The sequence below is a fragment of the Sminthopsis crassicaudata genome, chromosome 2 (genome assembly GCF_048593235.1).
Source record: "Sminthopsis crassicaudata isolate SCR6 chromosome 2, ASM4859323v1, whole genome shotgun sequence".
NCBI lineage: Eukaryota > Metazoa > Chordata > Mammalia > Dasyuromorphia > Dasyuridae > Sminthopsis > Sminthopsis crassicaudata.
The window spans coordinates 318,903,279-318,921,467 of NC_133618.1; the positions used below are offsets into that span (position 1 = coordinate 318,903,279).

At 40.8% G+C, this 18,189-nt stretch overlaps 1 protein-coding gene across 1 annotated transcript in view; it reads right to left on the reverse strand.

The window, feature by feature from the left end:
- The window catches only part of TTC9 (tetratricopeptide repeat domain 9), a 50,158-nt gene extending 32,759 nt beyond the window's left edge, over positions 1-17,399 (reverse strand). The window contains exon 1 of the mRNA XM_074290141.1: positions 16,762-17,399. Within this exon, the coding sequence (XP_074146242.1) occupies positions 16,762-17,176 (415 nt within the window). The 5' untranslated portion in view covers positions 17,177-17,399. The remainder of the gene's footprint in view (positions 1-16,761) is intronic.
- Between the last annotated feature and the right edge of the window lie 790 nt (positions 17,400-18,189).

Consider the following 18,189-nt stretch of genomic DNA (forward strand, 5'->3'; position numbering starts at 1 on the left):
TATTGTGAATATCAAATGAGCTCATAGCACAGTAGCTTAGCATATGATATTGTTGTTTTTGAGTGGTTTTTCAATCTTGTCTGACTCTTTATGATCCCACTTGGGGTTTTCTTAGTAAAGATATTAGAGTGTTTTGCTATTTTTACAGATGAGAAAACTGAGGCTAAGGGACTGGCTTAGGGTCACCCAGCTAGGAAGTATCTGAGGCCAGATTTGAACTTATGAAGATGAGTCTTCTTGACTCCAGGGCCAAAACTTTATTCTCTTAGATGCTCCTAGCATACAATAAGCACTTAATAAATGCCTGTTTCCTTTCTTCTTTTTCCCCTCTTATCTATTTCACCAAGTCATATTCTCTGACTTGAAAGATGTGAAAAGGCAAGGGAGAGACAGTTTCTCTCCCTGATTCTCAAGGGTTGCAATGAACTTACTCCCAAGTCCAGCTCCATGATTTTTGTCCTCTTATAGGGAAAGGCCTTTGTGGATGTTAATGACTCAAATGACTAGGAGAGTATGGAATAGTGGGACGAGCCCCGTCTCCTGAGTCAGAGAACCTTTGACATTTACTACAAGAAGACCTTTCTGCTTTTTCTCTGTCACGGCTGGTATTTATATGATCTATTACAGATTTTTATTGTTTGAAATTATATTGCATATTTACTTAAGAACAGCACTTCAAGCTTGTCTCAACCTGTTGGGTCAGTCATTTACAGCATGGCATTTAACTGAGAACAAGGTTATGAATTCAATTCTTGAATGGACATTTAACTGTTTACAAAGTGAAAGTGTTTATCATTGGCACCAAATAGACCTCAAATCATCACTTGTTGCCTAATAAATACAGAATGTGGGGAATCATATGATGAAAACTCCATAACAAATCCATCAGAACAGGTACCTCAACAGCATTGAGGTAAAATTCAATCCAATTCGATGTATAAAACACCTCAGGTGTTTGAAGTGAGATGGATGTCAATATTAAAATGAGCCAGTTTGCAAGTAGAACATTGTTCACAGCAACAAGAAGTTTATAAAATGATAGATTCTGATGGATGTGGCTCTTTTCAACATTGAGGTGATTCAGGCCAGTTCCTATTATCTTGTGATAGAGACAGCCATTTGCATCCAGAGAAAGGATGGTAGGGACTGAGTGTGTATCACAACATAGTGTTGTCACTTTTTTGTTGTTGTTTGCTTGCATTTTGTTTTCTTTCTCATTTTCCCCCTTTTTGATCTGATTTTTCTTGTAGTGAATAATTGTGGAAATAAGTATAGAAGAACTACACATGTTTAACATATATTGGATTACTTGCTGTCTAGGGAAGGGGGGGGAGAAAGGAAGGAGAAAAAAATTGGAATATAAGGTCTTGCAAGGGTGGATGTTGGAAGACTATCTCTGCATATGTTTTGAAAAAAAAAAAAACTTTATAAAAAATAAAATGAGCCAGATCAGAAAGAAATAGCATGAGGGCTAAGTTAAGAAATAAGCTAAAAGTCCACACAATTAGTTTCTCCATATATCTAGCTTTGCCAGACTTTCTATAAGACCATAGGCAGATTATATTCTCATTTTTGAACCCCAATTCATCTGTGATTCCCCATAATGAAAAGAACATGTCTCACAGGGTAGGCTAAGGTAGACAGAATTGTTTTGAGATCTACCTTTAGTCCAAAGTATTATATAATTATATAGTTACAATGAAAGGATTTCTAAAACCTTTGAGGTCTGTTGTTCTTAAGCCCCATTTGATCAGTAGCTAAATGTTGGGGGAAAACACCTTTATCTGAATCCTGTGGACCACTCCTTTGATATTTCCTAGTGCTAATGAGTCTTAAGTTGTCTATTCTAGATAGCTGATGTCCTTAAAAACAAAGGATTTTGTTTATTTTTTAAATACTAGGTCTCCTATCTCACAACAGGCTGGAAGTACAAAGCTAATCACTAGCCCGTCCCACTAACTGATTGGCCTGGGAACTCTGACCTATTTTGTTTAGGACAGTTTGCCTCTTCCTTAAGCAACTTGGTGGTCCCTTAATAGAGATAACTGATCAACATAGCTCACTGTAACTCAGAATTCCTGAATTAAGAATGATAGCCTCTCATTTGAATACTTTAGGAAAGTTTCCACCTCCTTAATCTAAGTCTCTTACAGTGGGCTTTGCCCTTTGAAATAAAGTTCCTAAACTCTAAGGTGGAGTTCAGACTGAGAGCCAGCAAAAAAGGCAATACCAAGTAATGAAATAGATTACAGAGTTCAGGGACCAAAGGCTGAAAACAGCAAGATGAAGTTTAATAGGAATAAACATAAAGTCTTACATTTAGGCTAAAAAAAAAATCCTCAATTAATTGTACAAATACCAGATAGAGGAGATATGTCTAATAATAGCCTATGCGAAAATAGTTATGTGAAAGATTTTTGTTTTTCTGTCAACAATCTGAGAAAGTAACACATAACCATAACAAAAAAGTATATGTTAATTTATGCTATATTGATAGAAAAGTAATGTTTAGAGCACAAGGTTTTTAGGTGGTGTAATGTACAGAGCATCAGGTTTGGAATCAAGAAGACTCATCTTCCTAAGTTCAAATCTGGGTTCAGACACTTCTTGGCCAAGTCACTTAACCTTGTCTGCCTCAGTTTCCTCATCTGTAAAATAAGCTGGAAAAAGACATGGTTGACTACCCTAATATCTTTGCCAAGAAAATCCCAAATGGAGTCATGAAGTCAGACATGAGTGAAAAACAACAACAGGATTTAGAGTAAGGAGGTAAGAGACAACCACAATTCTAGTGTCCTCCACATTGGTCAGACCACATCTGTTCTGGGCACTACAGAAGGATATTGATAAACTGGAATATATCCAGAGAAAGGAGATCAGGTTGAAGGAGAATATGGAAATCATGTGATTTGAAGAACAGTCAGAGGAGCAATGGCTCTTGAGCCTAAAAATGAGATGATTTAATTGGCATGTGAGAGCCATTTTCAAAGAGCTACATCTGGAATTCTATTTATTCTATATGGTCCTAGAGGAAAGAACGAGGACCACTGAAGGGGATATAGAGGGAGTCAGATTTCAGCTCAATTCAAGGAAGAACTCTGTAAAAATCAGAGCTGCCCAGGGCAGATTCTTTTGTGAGTTCCCTCTTAGGGAAACAATTTGAACAGAGAGTAAATGGTTCTCTTTCAGGGATGCCAGAGAAATGATTCCTATATGAGGTAGAGGTTGAACTAGATGAGTTCTAAAATCCCTTTTAGTTCTAAAATTTTATATACCCTGACGATGGAGGCTTCTGATAGTTTGTATCTTAGAAAATAGCTGTTAATATTATCATCAGGTCATAATAACATTATCCTTTCTACATATTACTGAAATTTAGTTTGTCAAACTCAACATTTATTATTGCTATTCAGTCATTTCAGTCACGTCTGACTCTTCATGAATCCATTTGGGATTTTTTTTTGGCTAAAATAATGAAGTGATTTATCAATTTCTTTTCCAGCTCATTTTACAGATGAGGAAATTGAGGCAAATACAGTTAAATGACTCAATCAGGATACTCAGCTAGTAAATGTCTGAGGCTGGATCTTAACTTAGGAAAATGAGTCTTCCTGATTCCAGGCCTGGCACTCTGTGCATTATGCTACCTAGCTGCCCCAAGCCTATGGCCCAAAAGAGCATTAAAAAACAAACAAACAAACAAACAACAACAACAACAACAACAACAAAACAGCATTTATTAAGCAGCTGCTATGAGAAAGGAACTGTGCTAAAAACCAAAGATATAAAGACAAAGAAAAACTGTCTCTATCCTTAAGGAATTTATTTTGTGCTAAGGGGAATAAAATACTCCAAAAACAGGGAGCCTTTAGTGATGTGGCTGCTCTACTCCTGCTACTATTTGAACAAAGCTCCCAAGGGACATCTTCCTCTCTGACTTCATTTGTAATTATCACAGTGATCTCTGGAGAGGCATTGTGATATAATAGACCAGTGGAGTTGAATTCACAAGTGAGACTCAAGAGAAGCTGAATACAAAATTTTACCCTCTTGAAACTAGTGGTTATTAGTAGAATAATAGAAAATAAATCCCCTAAGAGATGAGGAAATGCATCTATTTCTTTATGGAAGAGAGGTGGGGAATTACAGGTGCAGAAAATTGCATACTCTGTCAGATATGAACATTGTGTTGGTTTGTATCACTTATCTGTTTTTCTTTGTCACAAAGAGGGAGAAAGGAATAGGGAGAAGGGAGAGAACATATTTAGAAATGTTTAAAACTAAAAAAAGGCATCAGTGGAATTTATTTTTAAAAGTTAAAATTAAAACTTAAAAATAAAGTGAATTTCTTTCTCCCTGAACTTCTGCCTCTCCAAGTGATGCTATATTGTGGGTGAGTTTCATTAAAGACAATGAGAATGCTTGTAACAATAATACTGCTCTGTCTTAAGAGGATGACATTTTCAAGGATGATATATGACAAGAATAATGTATGACAGTCCAAAAAACTATCTGAGACTTTCTAAGTTCACTTGCACAAGTTGCCTCTGTTTTAGAAATCAGGTATATGCCTTTTTAAAACTCTTTTTCTAGAAATTTCCTTACCACATTCTTTTGTATTTTCTATTTGATTTGTTGTTGTTTAGCACTTTTTCATTTGTGTCTGACTCTATAGCTCCATTTGGGTTTCCTTGGCCAAAAAACTGCTTTGACATTTCTTTCTCCAGCTCATTTTACAGATGAAGAAACTGAGGCAGACAATTAAATGATTTGCCCATGGTCACTCAGGCAGTGTTCTGAAGCCAGATTTGAACTCATGAAGATGTGTTCCTGACTATGCCCCAAAGTCTATAAAACTGTGTATACTCTTTGATCCAGTAGTGTCACTACTGGGGCTGAATCTCAAAGAGATCATAAAAAAGGGGAAAGGACCCATGTGCAAAATGTTTGCAGCAGTCCTTTTTGTAGTGGAAAGGAACTGGAAATTGAGTGCATACCCATTAGTTGAGGAATGGCTAAATGAGGTATGGTATATGAAGGTAATGGAATATTTTTAAATAAGAATTGAAGAGCAGGCTGATTTCAGAAAAGCCTGGAAAGACTTACATGAACTGATGTTGAGGTAAAGTGAATAGGATCAAGAAAACATCGTACATAGCAACAATATAATTATGTGATGATCAACCGTGATGGACTTGGCTCTTTTTAACAAAGAAGTGATTCAAGGCAATTCTAATAGACTTGTTATGGGAAGAGCCATCTGCATCCAGAGAGAGATCTATGGAGACCAAATGTAAATTAAAGCACAGTAAATTAAAGTTGTTGTTGTTGTTGTTGTTGTTGTTGTTGTTTGCTTGCTTGTTTTTTTTTTTCCTTTCTCATGGTTTTTTTCCCCCTTTGATCTGATTTTTCTTGTGCAGCATGACAAATAAGGGGAAATATGTTTAGAAAAACTGCACATATTTAACCTGTATTGGATTGCTTGCTGACTAGGAAAGAAGAACAATTTGGAACACAAGGTTTCTCCAGGGTGAATGTTGGAAACTATATTTGCTTGTGTTTGGAAAAATAAAAAGCTATTAAAAAGAGAAAATATATATGTTCCTGACTCAAGACTGTTTTTTTTTTTTTTTTTTGAGGCTGGGGTTAAGTGACTTGCCCAGGGTCACACAGCTAGGAAGTGTTAAGTGTCTGAGACCAGATTTGAACTTGGGTCCTCCTGAATTCAAGGCTGGTGCTCTATCCACTGCCCCCTCCAGACTATTTTTATGTGATATATGTAGCTAATCCCCACTGTCTCCTTGCCTATGACTTCAGAGAAGAGAAACCAACCAGACATGTCAGAGTAAGAACCTATCTCTTTCCTATAAAATCAAGGCCTTTAGCTTCCTCAAGTTCTGTGACTGTGAGGACAAATACCACTTGTCCATCCATTGACCAACTCTCATCAATATCACTCCTCTTGGAATGATAAAGAATACATAAGAATTGAGTATGTCAAAACCGGGGGATGGCCTTCTTTCTAAAAGAACATGATGACCCTCTACCCGGCTCTCATTATACCCAGGACTGGGCAAACTCCATGTTTGTGTTCCTCCTTTGTTCATGTCATTCCCAAGGTCCAACAACTGGATATTATTTTTTTCCTTTCTCATGGTTTTTCCCCCTTTGATCTGATTTTTCTTGTGCAGCATGACAAATAAGGGGAAATAGGTTTAGAAAAACTGCACATATTTAACCTGTATTGGATTGCTTGCTGGCTAGGAAAGGAAGAACAATTTGTAACACAAGGTTCTGATCTTGCCTTCTTTTCTAGACATAACAACGATGACAACTTCATTTCATTACCCATAATAATGATAAAAATGTCAACCACAGGTCTCAAAGTTGACCTCTAGGAATACCAGGAATTCTCTTAGAGAATCATAGCTAAGGTGGGTTAATGGATAGAGGGCTAAGTCTGAAGTCAAGAAGAACTGAGTTGGGATATGACTTCAGACTCTGAGTCATTTGGCAAATCTAATTCAGTTTGCCTCAGTTTTCTCATCTGGAAAATAAGCTGGAGTAGAAAATGGCAAAGCTTTTCATTATTTTCGCCAAGAAAATTCCAAATAGGGTTACAAAATTGACTTTTTCTGAAATGACTAAATAAAAGAGAATCATAAAACCTTCCTGACTCAAGTTAAGTCAACAAACATCTATTAAGTGCCTCCTATGTGTTCAGGCACTATGCTAAACTCTATTGTGCCCTTCACAATCCCTATTTATTACTGATAAACTGTGTCTTGAAAATTAATTTGTGCATATTTTGTCCTTACTATATATTTACTATACTCCATTTTTGTCTATTACTTATATATACTTTATATATTACTATAATATAAATTTGTATATTACTATATATTTACATATTATTTCCTCCTAATAGAATGTAAGTTCCTTCAGACCTGGGATTGTTTCATTCTTGTATCCCTGGTCCCTGATATACAGTGATTATCATCTATACGTATAATATATAGTATAGTACTATATTTATAGTACATGCCTCAGCAATGCTTACTGAATCTCAGAGTTGGTTGAAGCTTAGGGTCCTACCCATATTCCATCTATATTTCTCATACAGATAGTAAAGAAGTCTGCTAGAAGACTTTTCAGTGAGGAACAACAGACTATGTTCTGATTATAGCTGATTACGCATTTGAAGCTCTAATTGTTAGGAAGCTTCTTCTTACAACAAGCCCAAATTTGCCTCTTTTTATCTTCCATCCAACAACAAATTACATGATCTAATTACAGAGGAGGCTTGCCCACCTGACCAAAAATCTCCACCTCCAAATGGTCTATTCAATGTTTTAAATTCATACCATTTGCAGCACTTTCAAAATCCTAAGGAATTCATGAAATCATAGATTTAGAACTGAAAGGGATGATAAAAATTATCTAGTCCAATGCCATCATTTTAAAGTATGTTATCAATAAACTCAAGAATTCTGCAAGGGATAACACATTAGCAAGTCAGTATATTAGCATGGTATAAGCCTAGTTGCTACCCCCTAGTTACTTGGGAAAAGGATCCAGAGGAACTAGGCCACAGACTGGCACTTGGGTAGACGAAATAGTCAAGAAAGATTCAGAACTTGACATCACTAGAAAAGAAGAGGGAATTAAGTACCAAGAAAGGAAAAGGGCCTGTAAGGGAACATGAAAGGTAAATAATCTAAATTATTTATCTCTTATTTTACAATGGACTGCACTGCTTCTTCTAATATCTCAGGAATCATCACAACTCCTAGGTTCCTGGGATATTTAACATTTTTCATCAATGTCTTGTGTAAAGTTATAGATAGCATTTATTTTAAGTTTGCAGATATAGAGAAACTTGGAGAAATAATTAATATATTGAATGCTAGAGTATGGTAGGCCAAAAAAGTTTTTTTAAGTTTAATCTTTTTTATACAGGCTATCTCTTTCCTAAAAATGATGACAGTAATAACAATAATATTAATAGCTAGCATTTGTATCTGACTCTTTATTACCTCATTTTGGGGTTTTCTTGGCAAAGATACTGAAGTGGTTGGCCATCTCCATCTCCAACTCATTTTACACATAAGGAAATTAAGATAATCAGGGTTAAGTGACTTGGCCAGGGTCACACAGCTAATGGTTTGCCATTTCTCTAGCTCATTTTATAGATCAGGAAATTGAAGCAAACAGGTCAGCAAAGAGCTTTACATATGTGATTTTATTCGACCATTACAAAAGTCTTTAGAAGTAAGTTTTATTATCCCCTTTTACAGAAGAGGAAATTAAGGCTGAGAGAAATTTAGTGATGTGCTGAAGATCATAAGTATGTGAAGTAGAATTCCAGCTCAGGTCTTCCTGACTCCAAGCCTTAAAAGCTCTATGAACTTCTCCACCTAGATCCCTTTAGGTGGTCCTTCTTTCAATGTGTTTACCTTTTTTTGTGTGAAATCTTTCTTAGGGGAAATAACCTTGCTGGCAATTTCTAGCATCTTAATTAACTGATGCTTACTTTCTTGCCTGCCTGTGACATCATAGATGGGAAACCAATCAGGCAAGCCTGAGCAATGTCTCTCTCAATCCTGTAAAACACCTAACCTTTTTCCTTATCTCCAAAGTACAGGTTAACATTCCTGTTTTGTGGGAATGAATCCTCCCACGCTGTACTCACACTGGGTGTGGTGTGATACCCAGGTGTAGCATCCTGAACCAGGGAGAGATCCAGAGGGCATGATCTTTGACTCTTCCTTTCTTCCTGCTTTATCATCAATATTGGTGGTACCAAACTTAAATTGAATAAAGGGCCCCTAAGCAAAACATGTGGAAGGCTGCACATTGATTTTTTTGTTGTTATTGAGTCATTTCAGTCATGTCCAGCTTTTTATGACCCCATTTGGGGTTTGCTATTTCCTTCTCCAGTTCGTTTTACAGGTGAGGAAACTGAGGCAAATAGGGATGGGTGACTTGTTCAGGGTCAAACAGCTAGTGCCTGAGATCATACTAGAATTTAGGAAGTCTTCTTGATTCCAAGCAAGACACTCTATCCACTGTGCCACCTATTTTTCTTGTATATTTTTCTTTTGTTAAACATTTCCCAATTTTAATCTAGTTTGGACAGTCTTTGGGAGTGTTTTGGGCCACATTCAAAAGGGTGTGTTTGACATCTCTGCTCACAATCACCTCACCCACAGGCAAAGTTGAGCATTTTATCTGGGCTTGTATCACTGTCCCTCTCAGGTAACTGTGAACCCAAAGCATGCTTACCTCTTTTTCCGTCACCTTCCCTGTTCATGTCCCTCTCCAGATGTCTCAAGTTAAACTCTCTCTTGCTATGGGATAAAATGCATTTTTTTTTTAAGGCCTACTTTATTTCTCTGATGACTCTGAGTCTGTGCCAGACCTAAGACTTTCTGACTCCAGGTCCAATATTCTAGCCACTTTGCCACCTTCCTATTTTGATGTTTCCTCATTCCCTTTCGTCTCAATGCTCTGTGATGTAAGTATCAGTTCTCACCCCAGCCAGCTATCCGGTTTGCTAAGCTCCATAATTGATCACAGGATATTTAACTTTCTTCCAAGCAGATATTTAGCACCTGATGACAGGACTCTGTACTAGACAGACCAGTTCAAGAGCCAAGTGGCTTCACCCACCCCTAGAGGCAGGGTGGGGACTCTATCTGGGCAGCTCAGTAGCTGGGCTGCTGCTCAGCTACCCCTGGGGAAGCAGCCTGTTGGGTGTTCTCTGGTTTTGGCCCTCATTAACCCACAAAAAAAGATATCACTTTAAAAAATCCCCTGCAAAAGGTGATGGTTCTTAGTACTTGAGGACTAGTTTTGATAGTACCCTTGTCCCAACTCCACCTTCACTAAATATGCTGGAGAGGCAAATCATATTCTTTTCCTTCTTTTTTCTTCTCATGTCTTTCCTTTCCTTTCCAGTATCTTTTCTTCTGCTACCATCTCTTCTTTCTCATCATTTTTTAAACCATTTTCCTCTAATTTGGACTTGAGAGATGATGTTCTGAGTTTCATAGGCCTTAATAAGCCAAAAAAAAAAAAAAAAAAAAAATCACTCTGTGACTGCCAAAAAGATATGCTGTGACCTCTCTCTTAAGTTCCGCCACCTCTCCTTTTCCCCTGATCTTCTGAACCCTTTTGACGTAAGGAATAGAGATTTATTGGACAAAGAACCTGTAGCTAGATGGATGGGAGGCACCCAGATGAAAAGGAGGAAAGCATCAGATGCTCCCCAGTACTAAGACTTATAGTAGGTGGTTCCCAAACCCTGGGGCCAAGGTGGATAAACCTGGGGAATTATCCCTTCTGGGTTTTGTCAGAAGAGACAGTGTGGCCTTCTAACTTAAAACAGGGCTATTGCCAACTTGCTCTCAAAAAAATTTTTTTTTTCTGTTGCCACCTAAAAGGGTCAGTGCTGCCACAATTTCATAATCTGGCAGATCTTGGGTGAAGGGCATATGCTTCCAGTATAGAAGTTAGAGTCTTAGGACACCTAGAAGGGACTCAGAGGTCATCAAAGAAATAGTGACATTCCCATGGTCGCACAGTTACTGAATACAAAATTGGTATAAGCAGTGAGGCCCTATCATCCTAAGATGTGGCAGAAGAACTAATATTTGACTAGAAATTCAAAGAGACAGCAAAGAAGACATAGTATTACAGGCATAGGAGAAAGTCCTTGCAAAGCCTTCTGGGGCTAAAAAACCAAACCTCCTGCTACTAGTGTGATTTCATCCATGGAATCTTTCCAAGCAGATCAAAGAGCAGCCAGCTTTGTGAGAGGAAGAGTATTGACTTGGCTTCTTCCTCTCTCCAGAGCACCATCTTAGTGATAAGGAAGGGCCTACACAAGGTTTTTCTAGAGCAGATCAAACACTGGCCTTTCGTCACTAGAGAGTAGACTGCTTGAGGACAGGGATTGGTTTTTTGCCTCTCTAGTGTTTAGTACAGTGCCTCGCACATAGTAAATATTTAATAAATGTGTTCTGACTGACAAATAGAGTGGGAAAAGGTTCCCTGATGAGTTTTCCTCAGTGGGCCCTATTGAAAAACCCAAAAGGGTTTGCTCTGTTTTTTTCTTTTTTCAGCCTCAGCTCTTCTATTCTTTAGTCCAGATCAAGTGTCCAGTGGGTCCCCTTCAGTTAGGATACTTTCTGTGGGTTTTTATTTTTTTGTTGTTGTTGTTTATTTTTTAAAAAATGTTTATTTTCAATTCCAATTCTCTCATATTGAGAAGGCAACCCATTATACTTATATTCTGAAGTCATGTGCAGGTCTTTCCTAAGACTTTTCAGCGGAAGGCTGGTGAAGAGGTTTGTTCCAGACCCTGTTCCACTTTGGGTTCATTTTTTGCTTCAGGCCAACATTGCCATATTATCTCTCTCCCATTTACCCTCCCCTACATTAATTTTTTCAACATTTATTTGACATCTACCCCTAATACAGCACAGTACTAGGCACTAGACAGAGACTTTGGCTTCTTCTTCAAGAAACTTGGGGAATTATCCCTTTTGGATTTTGTCAGAAGAGGTAGTTTTTTGAGGTGAAGGTGGGGGGAGGGTGTGTAGGAGTTAAGTATATAGGAATGTGCATATGTGTGAAAGAACATATTTTTCAACAGCTAATAGATTCTTTGGGGTTTTGTGGACTGAGAGATTAAATAAATAATGAGAACAGCCTAAACTCAAAATTCGCTTGTTCTTCTCTGTAACCTTATTCTGATTGAAATCCGCTTGAAAATCTCAAAATCTGATGTCATCATCCTTCATACCTTAAGACTTGGCAGCTGCTGGGATTGCTATCTGTGGCTATGATTACATGCTATCAACTATTTGGATGAAAATGGAAAGTCGTCCTACTCAAAGCTAACAGCTGGGCATTTGGAGACAGGATAACTCATTGAAGTTTTTGGTTTTAAACATGGTTGTTTGGTACCATGGGGCACTTCCGCGATGGAATACCACAAATCTGTGTGTGTAATCTGACCACCTAACATCCTGACATCTGAAGACTCCCACAATCTTTCTTATTCTATTCTCCCTAACAGTCTCTCCTTTCACATATATTTCAGCCAATTTGGACGATTTATTGTTTCTTGAAAACTAGACACATGTTTCTGTCTTAATGCCTAGCACATATTATTCCTAAATCCTGGAATGCCTTAATTTGTCTCCCATCCCTTTCTCAACCTAACAGTTTACCCATTTACTCCTCATGGCCCAGCTCAAATACCATTTTTTTTTTTTTAATGAAGCCTTTCCTGATCCCCTAAGCTAGAAATGATCTCTTTGATTTAACTTCATTGGATTTTATATTTTTCTCATTCATTCACTTATATTCTAATAAGTATTACACTGATCTGTATGTATGTTTTCTTTTCCCTGCTGGATTGCAATTTCCATATTAGAAACCCTCTCTTATTTATCTTTGAAACATTCTGCCTCCCACCCTAGCCCCTAGTCAATACACAGACTATGGGTATTTAGAAACATCCATCTGCAGAAGAAATGGCAAACACAACCTATTGTTCTTGCTTATTTGGTCTCTTGGTCTCTCTCACCTGCACTGGCTTTGTGTCGCCTGTTCTTTGTAGTCCACACTGGGATGGTTCTGCAGTTATAAAAGCTTTCCTGGATATACCAGCGGCTGGGGAGTGGGGGAATGAGTCAGGCAGTCTGCTACTTTGCCTGTAAACTATAAAATGTACATTCCATTTTGAAGATTTTGAAGTCTCCTTTAAAAACACATCCCTTTTAATTACCTTTATAGTCAAAAAGTTCTTTCTGACACCTAACCTTGTCTCATCAAGTGTTTTTTCTACAAATGCCTGACCAATGTTAATTCTCACACCATTCCTCAGAAACTTCGAAACATTATCAGTTCTATTGGTGGCAACAGTGAGAAAAGTTGATTTTGACACCTAGGAAAGGCAAGGTAAGTGACAAAATTTCTCCAAGGTCACACAGTGACTCAGGGACAGAAGCTTTAGATTCCTAGTTCCATGCTCTAATCCCATGACTATCCTTCTATATTCTTGACATTTGATCTTCAAACCTCATTTGAAGACATTTTAAAAAATCAATGTGTTTTGTGCCAGCTCCTGAATTTACCCTAGCCATCTTTGTAACAGTAGCAGGCCAAGAGTGAGGGGTTGGCCATTTACCTGTAAGATCATCTATATTTATGGGAATGGAGTGATAAGGGATCTTAGAGCTCAATTCCCCTAAATTTACAAAAGAAAAAACTGATATAAAGGAGTAAAGTGACTTGTCCAAGGTCACCAGACTACAGCAGCAAGGTTCAAATCAAGATCCTTTTATTCAGAAACCATCACTTTCTACTGGATCAAAGTGTCTCCCAGTGGGTCTACTGAGAGTAAAAAGGGGTGCCTCACTCAAGGTCAGAGACAACTCACAGATATCTGTAGTGAAATGCACTTCCTTTGGGGCCTCAATTGCCTAGAGATCCCTCGAGGTACTTGTGTAGGGCTTGAGGCTTTTTGTCAAGATTTTCTCTCTTATCATTACAGGGAAGTCATTGAAATTCCTTCCTTTATCCCTGAAGGGATTACTATAAAAGAAATGCACTTCAAGTCCAGGGAAATCATAACATCATTTCAAAAATGGATGAGTTCAGTGCAGGTCACCCATTTACACTTTGCAATTCACCTGTGCACTGTGGCGTGAAGGCCTGACGTTCTCCAGCCCAGCAGACACTCACTTACTCAGGGCTGGCCTGATTTAGCATCTTGGGCAGTGCCTCCTTGCTTATTTCTTTGGTGAGGCGTCCCCAGAGCTGAGTGAAGCTGTTCCAATCAGCCTGGGCTGCTTCACAAATTCCTGGATGCCGCACCTCTTATTTGGAGCAGAGATTCCCCCTTAGCAACATCCTGATTGCCATGGCACTTCTGGCCCAGTTTGGGTTACCTCCTCAGCCCCTGCATTGCTCCACCCATTCTGGATTTACGCAGCCCAGGCAAAGGGAGGGCAGATCAGAGGAAATCTTCAGAGACTTTGATGCCATGAACCTGCCTGGTTACTAGTAGCTGCAGCCCAGCTGGAGGCAGACTACAATCTTTCTATATGACTCTGCCATTGTTTGGGCTCTCAGTTTTTTTCTGTGGGTGAATGGGAGAGAGTAAAGTCATACAAGTGGCCAAATCCATCCCTGGAATAATATTTCTTTCTCTTTATTTGTATGCTTTCCAGCTCTTTCCATCTAGTGAAAAATGTTTAAAAAAAAAATCATTCTCCTATCACCCAGGGACAGCAAAGCCCCTGAGGCAGCGGAAGTGAATTTTACCTACATCTGTCTCCCCAGACTTAATTCACGTCAATACCCTGGGAAGAGTCCCAGTATGAATGCTACCTAAATGACCAAGGTGATTTCTTATGCAGCTGTCCACAGCTGCCTTTTCTCCTCAACATTCTAAGCCAAGGAGTCTGTTTTGATTCCTGAGTCTAAGAGCACTGCTCTACCTCCTTTCCTTTTTCTTCCATATGTGAAAATAGACAATGTTGAGAAATAACCCTCATTTCAATTTTTTAAAGGAGACATTGATTTGCCTAGCAACAGTGCCAGGCACCCCCCAGAGGGGTTCATGAAGCACAAGGCCTTGCCGAGCACAGGTGAGATTGCATCCAGAGGAAGATGGGTGCCAGGCAGTATTTCAGGAAGGAGGGGAGTAGATAGGAGAATATGAGGGTCTAAGTATCTCATTACCTCTCTCTCATCTTCTGACCTAGCTACATAACTCTATACAGTTACTATAACAAACAGGGCTTACCAAAGTGCCAGTCCTGGCCTCAGAATCACCTTATTTAAAGCCTACAACTGACCAAGGACATGTCTCGGGTTTTGTTACACAGATGCAGCTAGCTACAGGGAAGAGGGCAAGAGTGACTCCCAGGCACGAAGACAAAAATCTAGGAGACGAGGAGGGGCCTAGATGCTGGTCACTAACATTGAAACTTTTGAGAAGACTCAATTACCATTGAGAATTCATTGCACTATCAAGTCAACATTTTTTTCCCCTTAAGTTGCTTTTCCCTCCCTCAGTTCCATCCTTTAATAATTGGGGAACATGAGTGCCAAGGTGTTATAAGAAATAAAGGTAAACAAACCAGATCTTTGAATGGGTTTAGACATCTCACCGTGAAGATGGGTCCTCTTAATTTTGCTTAATAGTGCCAAGCATACAGGCAGCAACCAGCCTTTTTCGGGGATGTAACTCATCTAGCTAGCATTGCTACTTAAGATTGCATGGAGGCAGGGGATCAGCCCGCTAGGACAGAACCATGGGGAAAGGAACAGTTCTGCACTTGGAGAAGGACAGAATGGTTCTGAAAATGTTTACTTTCATTTCCAAACTCCCCCATCCTCAAACATAGTACAACCACACAGCCACACCCATGAGTGTACACACAAATACATACACAAGACCATTTATGTCTAATTTGGGAAACCCTTCAAGGGTTAAGGAAAATGGTTTCCTCTAACCCAAATAGGATTGCTCAATCCTTCTAGGATTGTACCAAAAAGGAGAGTATGAGAAACCATAGGCAAAACCAATTTAAAGCTACTGTCTTCCACTTTCCAACAGGCAGTTTGTGAAAGACCCAGCTTCTTTCTCCACTAGTAATTTTAAATTCTCTTCCTAAGTTAAAAAAAAAAAATGGGGGCGGGAGGATGAAAGGAAGGACAGAAGGAAGAATTAGATGGGGATCACAAATCTTCAAAATCAACCCTGGAACTCATCACCATCACCTCTCATCCTAGGGGCCCACCCCACCTCCGGGTAATAGCGGTTGCATCTAGCGTACAGAACTGATACCCTGAGCTCCAAAACAGGAGGCAGAAGATCTCTATTTGGAGGTTGGGGGAGAGAACGGAACACATGGTGCAAGCCCATACCGGATCTCCAGTTCTTGTGAGGTATCCCTCCTCACCTGACAGCACAGAGGAGAAGAATAGGGAAGAGCTTAGCAAAAGTGGTCTCTGGGGAGTCTACTTGGCTACTACAGTGTAGATATTGTAGCAGCCTGCTCTTGTAGAGGAGAGGAATACAACTTTATGGAAGGGTATCTCACTCAGCAGCTTTCAATTCTAGGGTTATTTTCATTGGTGAGGGAGGAGACGGGCTTGCAGCACTTGTTCAATGAAGGAAAGTAGCAATATCCTGGGAAATTCAACAGATCCATAAATGGCATGCCTCGGTCCTCTGCTTTCCCCCAAAAGTCATTCGGTTGAAGTAGACCCAGCATGCTGTGGGAGAGCCCCAGACCCTTGTCTCCTTCATGCATCTGGACCTCTGTCCTCTTGGTTACCAGTGCCAAGTCTCCCTCTCGGTCTGTCCCAGTTATTTGGGGAAAGGGAAAATAGAAAACAGTAAACCTGACCCCGTCCTGTGTCAGGGAAGATTAAAAAAATAAAGTCACACTTCTTCCTCTCCAAAGCCCTATTCTTGTCCCCCCAAAGAGGTGATCATAGCATAGGGGGTGGTTTCAAAACCTGGACGCACGACGGACAATAAAGGTTAATAATCAAAGGATGAACTGGAAAAGTGGGAGGACTCGGGACGGATAGGAGGGGGCGCGGAGGGAGGGTGGAAGAGAACGGCTAGTGATCAAAAGATTAACTGGAAAGTAGGAGAGCGCGGCGGATGGCCTCGAGTAAATAAAGGGGCCGGCGAGCTCGGGGAGCTCGGGGAAAGCTGCATTTTACCTGCCAGGCTGTTGTAACAGTCGATCTCCACGGCTTCCACCGTCTTGCTCTGCTCCTCGGTTAGGTGGCCCAGCTTGGCCCCGTAGGCGGTGGAAGGTGCCTGGGCGTCCTTGTCCCGCTCCTCCAGGGCGGGCAGCAATCCCTTGAGCTCCAGGAGCGCCCGGTGGTATTTGCCGATGGCTTCGCGGAATTTCTTGTCCTTGTAGCACTGCGCTCCTTGGTTCTTGAAATCCTGGGCTCTCTGGAGAAGCTCCCCGAGATCCGCCGCCGCCCCAACTTGGCCCCGAGGGGCGCTGCCAGCGCCGCCGCCGCCCGCGCTGCCCAGGGCACAGGACTTCAGGGGCTGCTGCTGCCCATCCCCTGCCAGGCGGTGGCTGGCGCTCAGCTTCGCTCCGCCCGAGCTGCTCCTCTCCATGCCCCGGTCTCTGCAGTTACCGTGCCCAGGCTCGCCGGCTCACTGCGATCTCGCCAAGCCCTCCGGGATTCAGAAGCCCCAGAAGCGAATCTCGGGGCGCCCAGTCTTCCCAGAAGCCGTGACACTCCTTGGATCTCTTTTGCCCCTTACTCCCATTCTTCTCTCCCGCGGTCAGAGACTGGCTCCTATTTTTCCTCGCCCTCCTCCTCTTCCTCCTCCTCCTCGTCCTCCTCCGCCCTCCTCTTCTACTCTCCCCTCCCCGCCCCCGGATCCCCCTCCTCCTCCCCCTTTCCTCCACCCCTCCGGCAACCTGCGGGGCTGTGGTCGGCCTCCGCTGCCTTTATTGCCGAGATGCTGGGGATCGCGGGTGTGATTAGAAGGACGATAATTATTGTTGACCCGGAAGGAGCTTGCACACCGTTGAGAGGGAAGAAAAATGACAAAGAAAGCCGAACTCTCTCCCATTCAATCCAACCTTCAAAGCAAGGTCTGGAAAAGAGGGAAGGAAGAAGGGGGGAGGGGGCAGAGGAGGAGAAGGATGAAAAAATAAAAATAAAAACAAAACGGGGGAGGGGAAGATGGCAACGCAAGGTCTCCGTGTACACACGGTGAATCATATATATACGTGTGTGTATGTACATACATCCACATATAAAGGTAGTTGGGTGGGGAGGAGGGCAAGAGAAGCAAGATCCATCACCTTGCTATTTGCAAGACAGTACAGTGTTCTTAAAGGAGAAGTTTCCAGTTCGGAGGTTCCGATTTGTGGCTGGGTGTGAGTTTGCATATGCACATCTCTAAGATGTGGCTACCCAAGCGAGAACAAACCCGTTTACATCTAGGCGTCTCTGTGTGCCCCCTCTTCCCTTGTGGGATAAACTGTGTCTCCAGAGGTTTCCTCAGAGTCCTTGACTTTGCAACTATTAATGCTGCTTCTCAAAGGCTCAGCTTTTGAAAGCGGTTTCCCACCTCCATAGACACAGTCCAGGATTACATCCCTACTAGGGAGCATC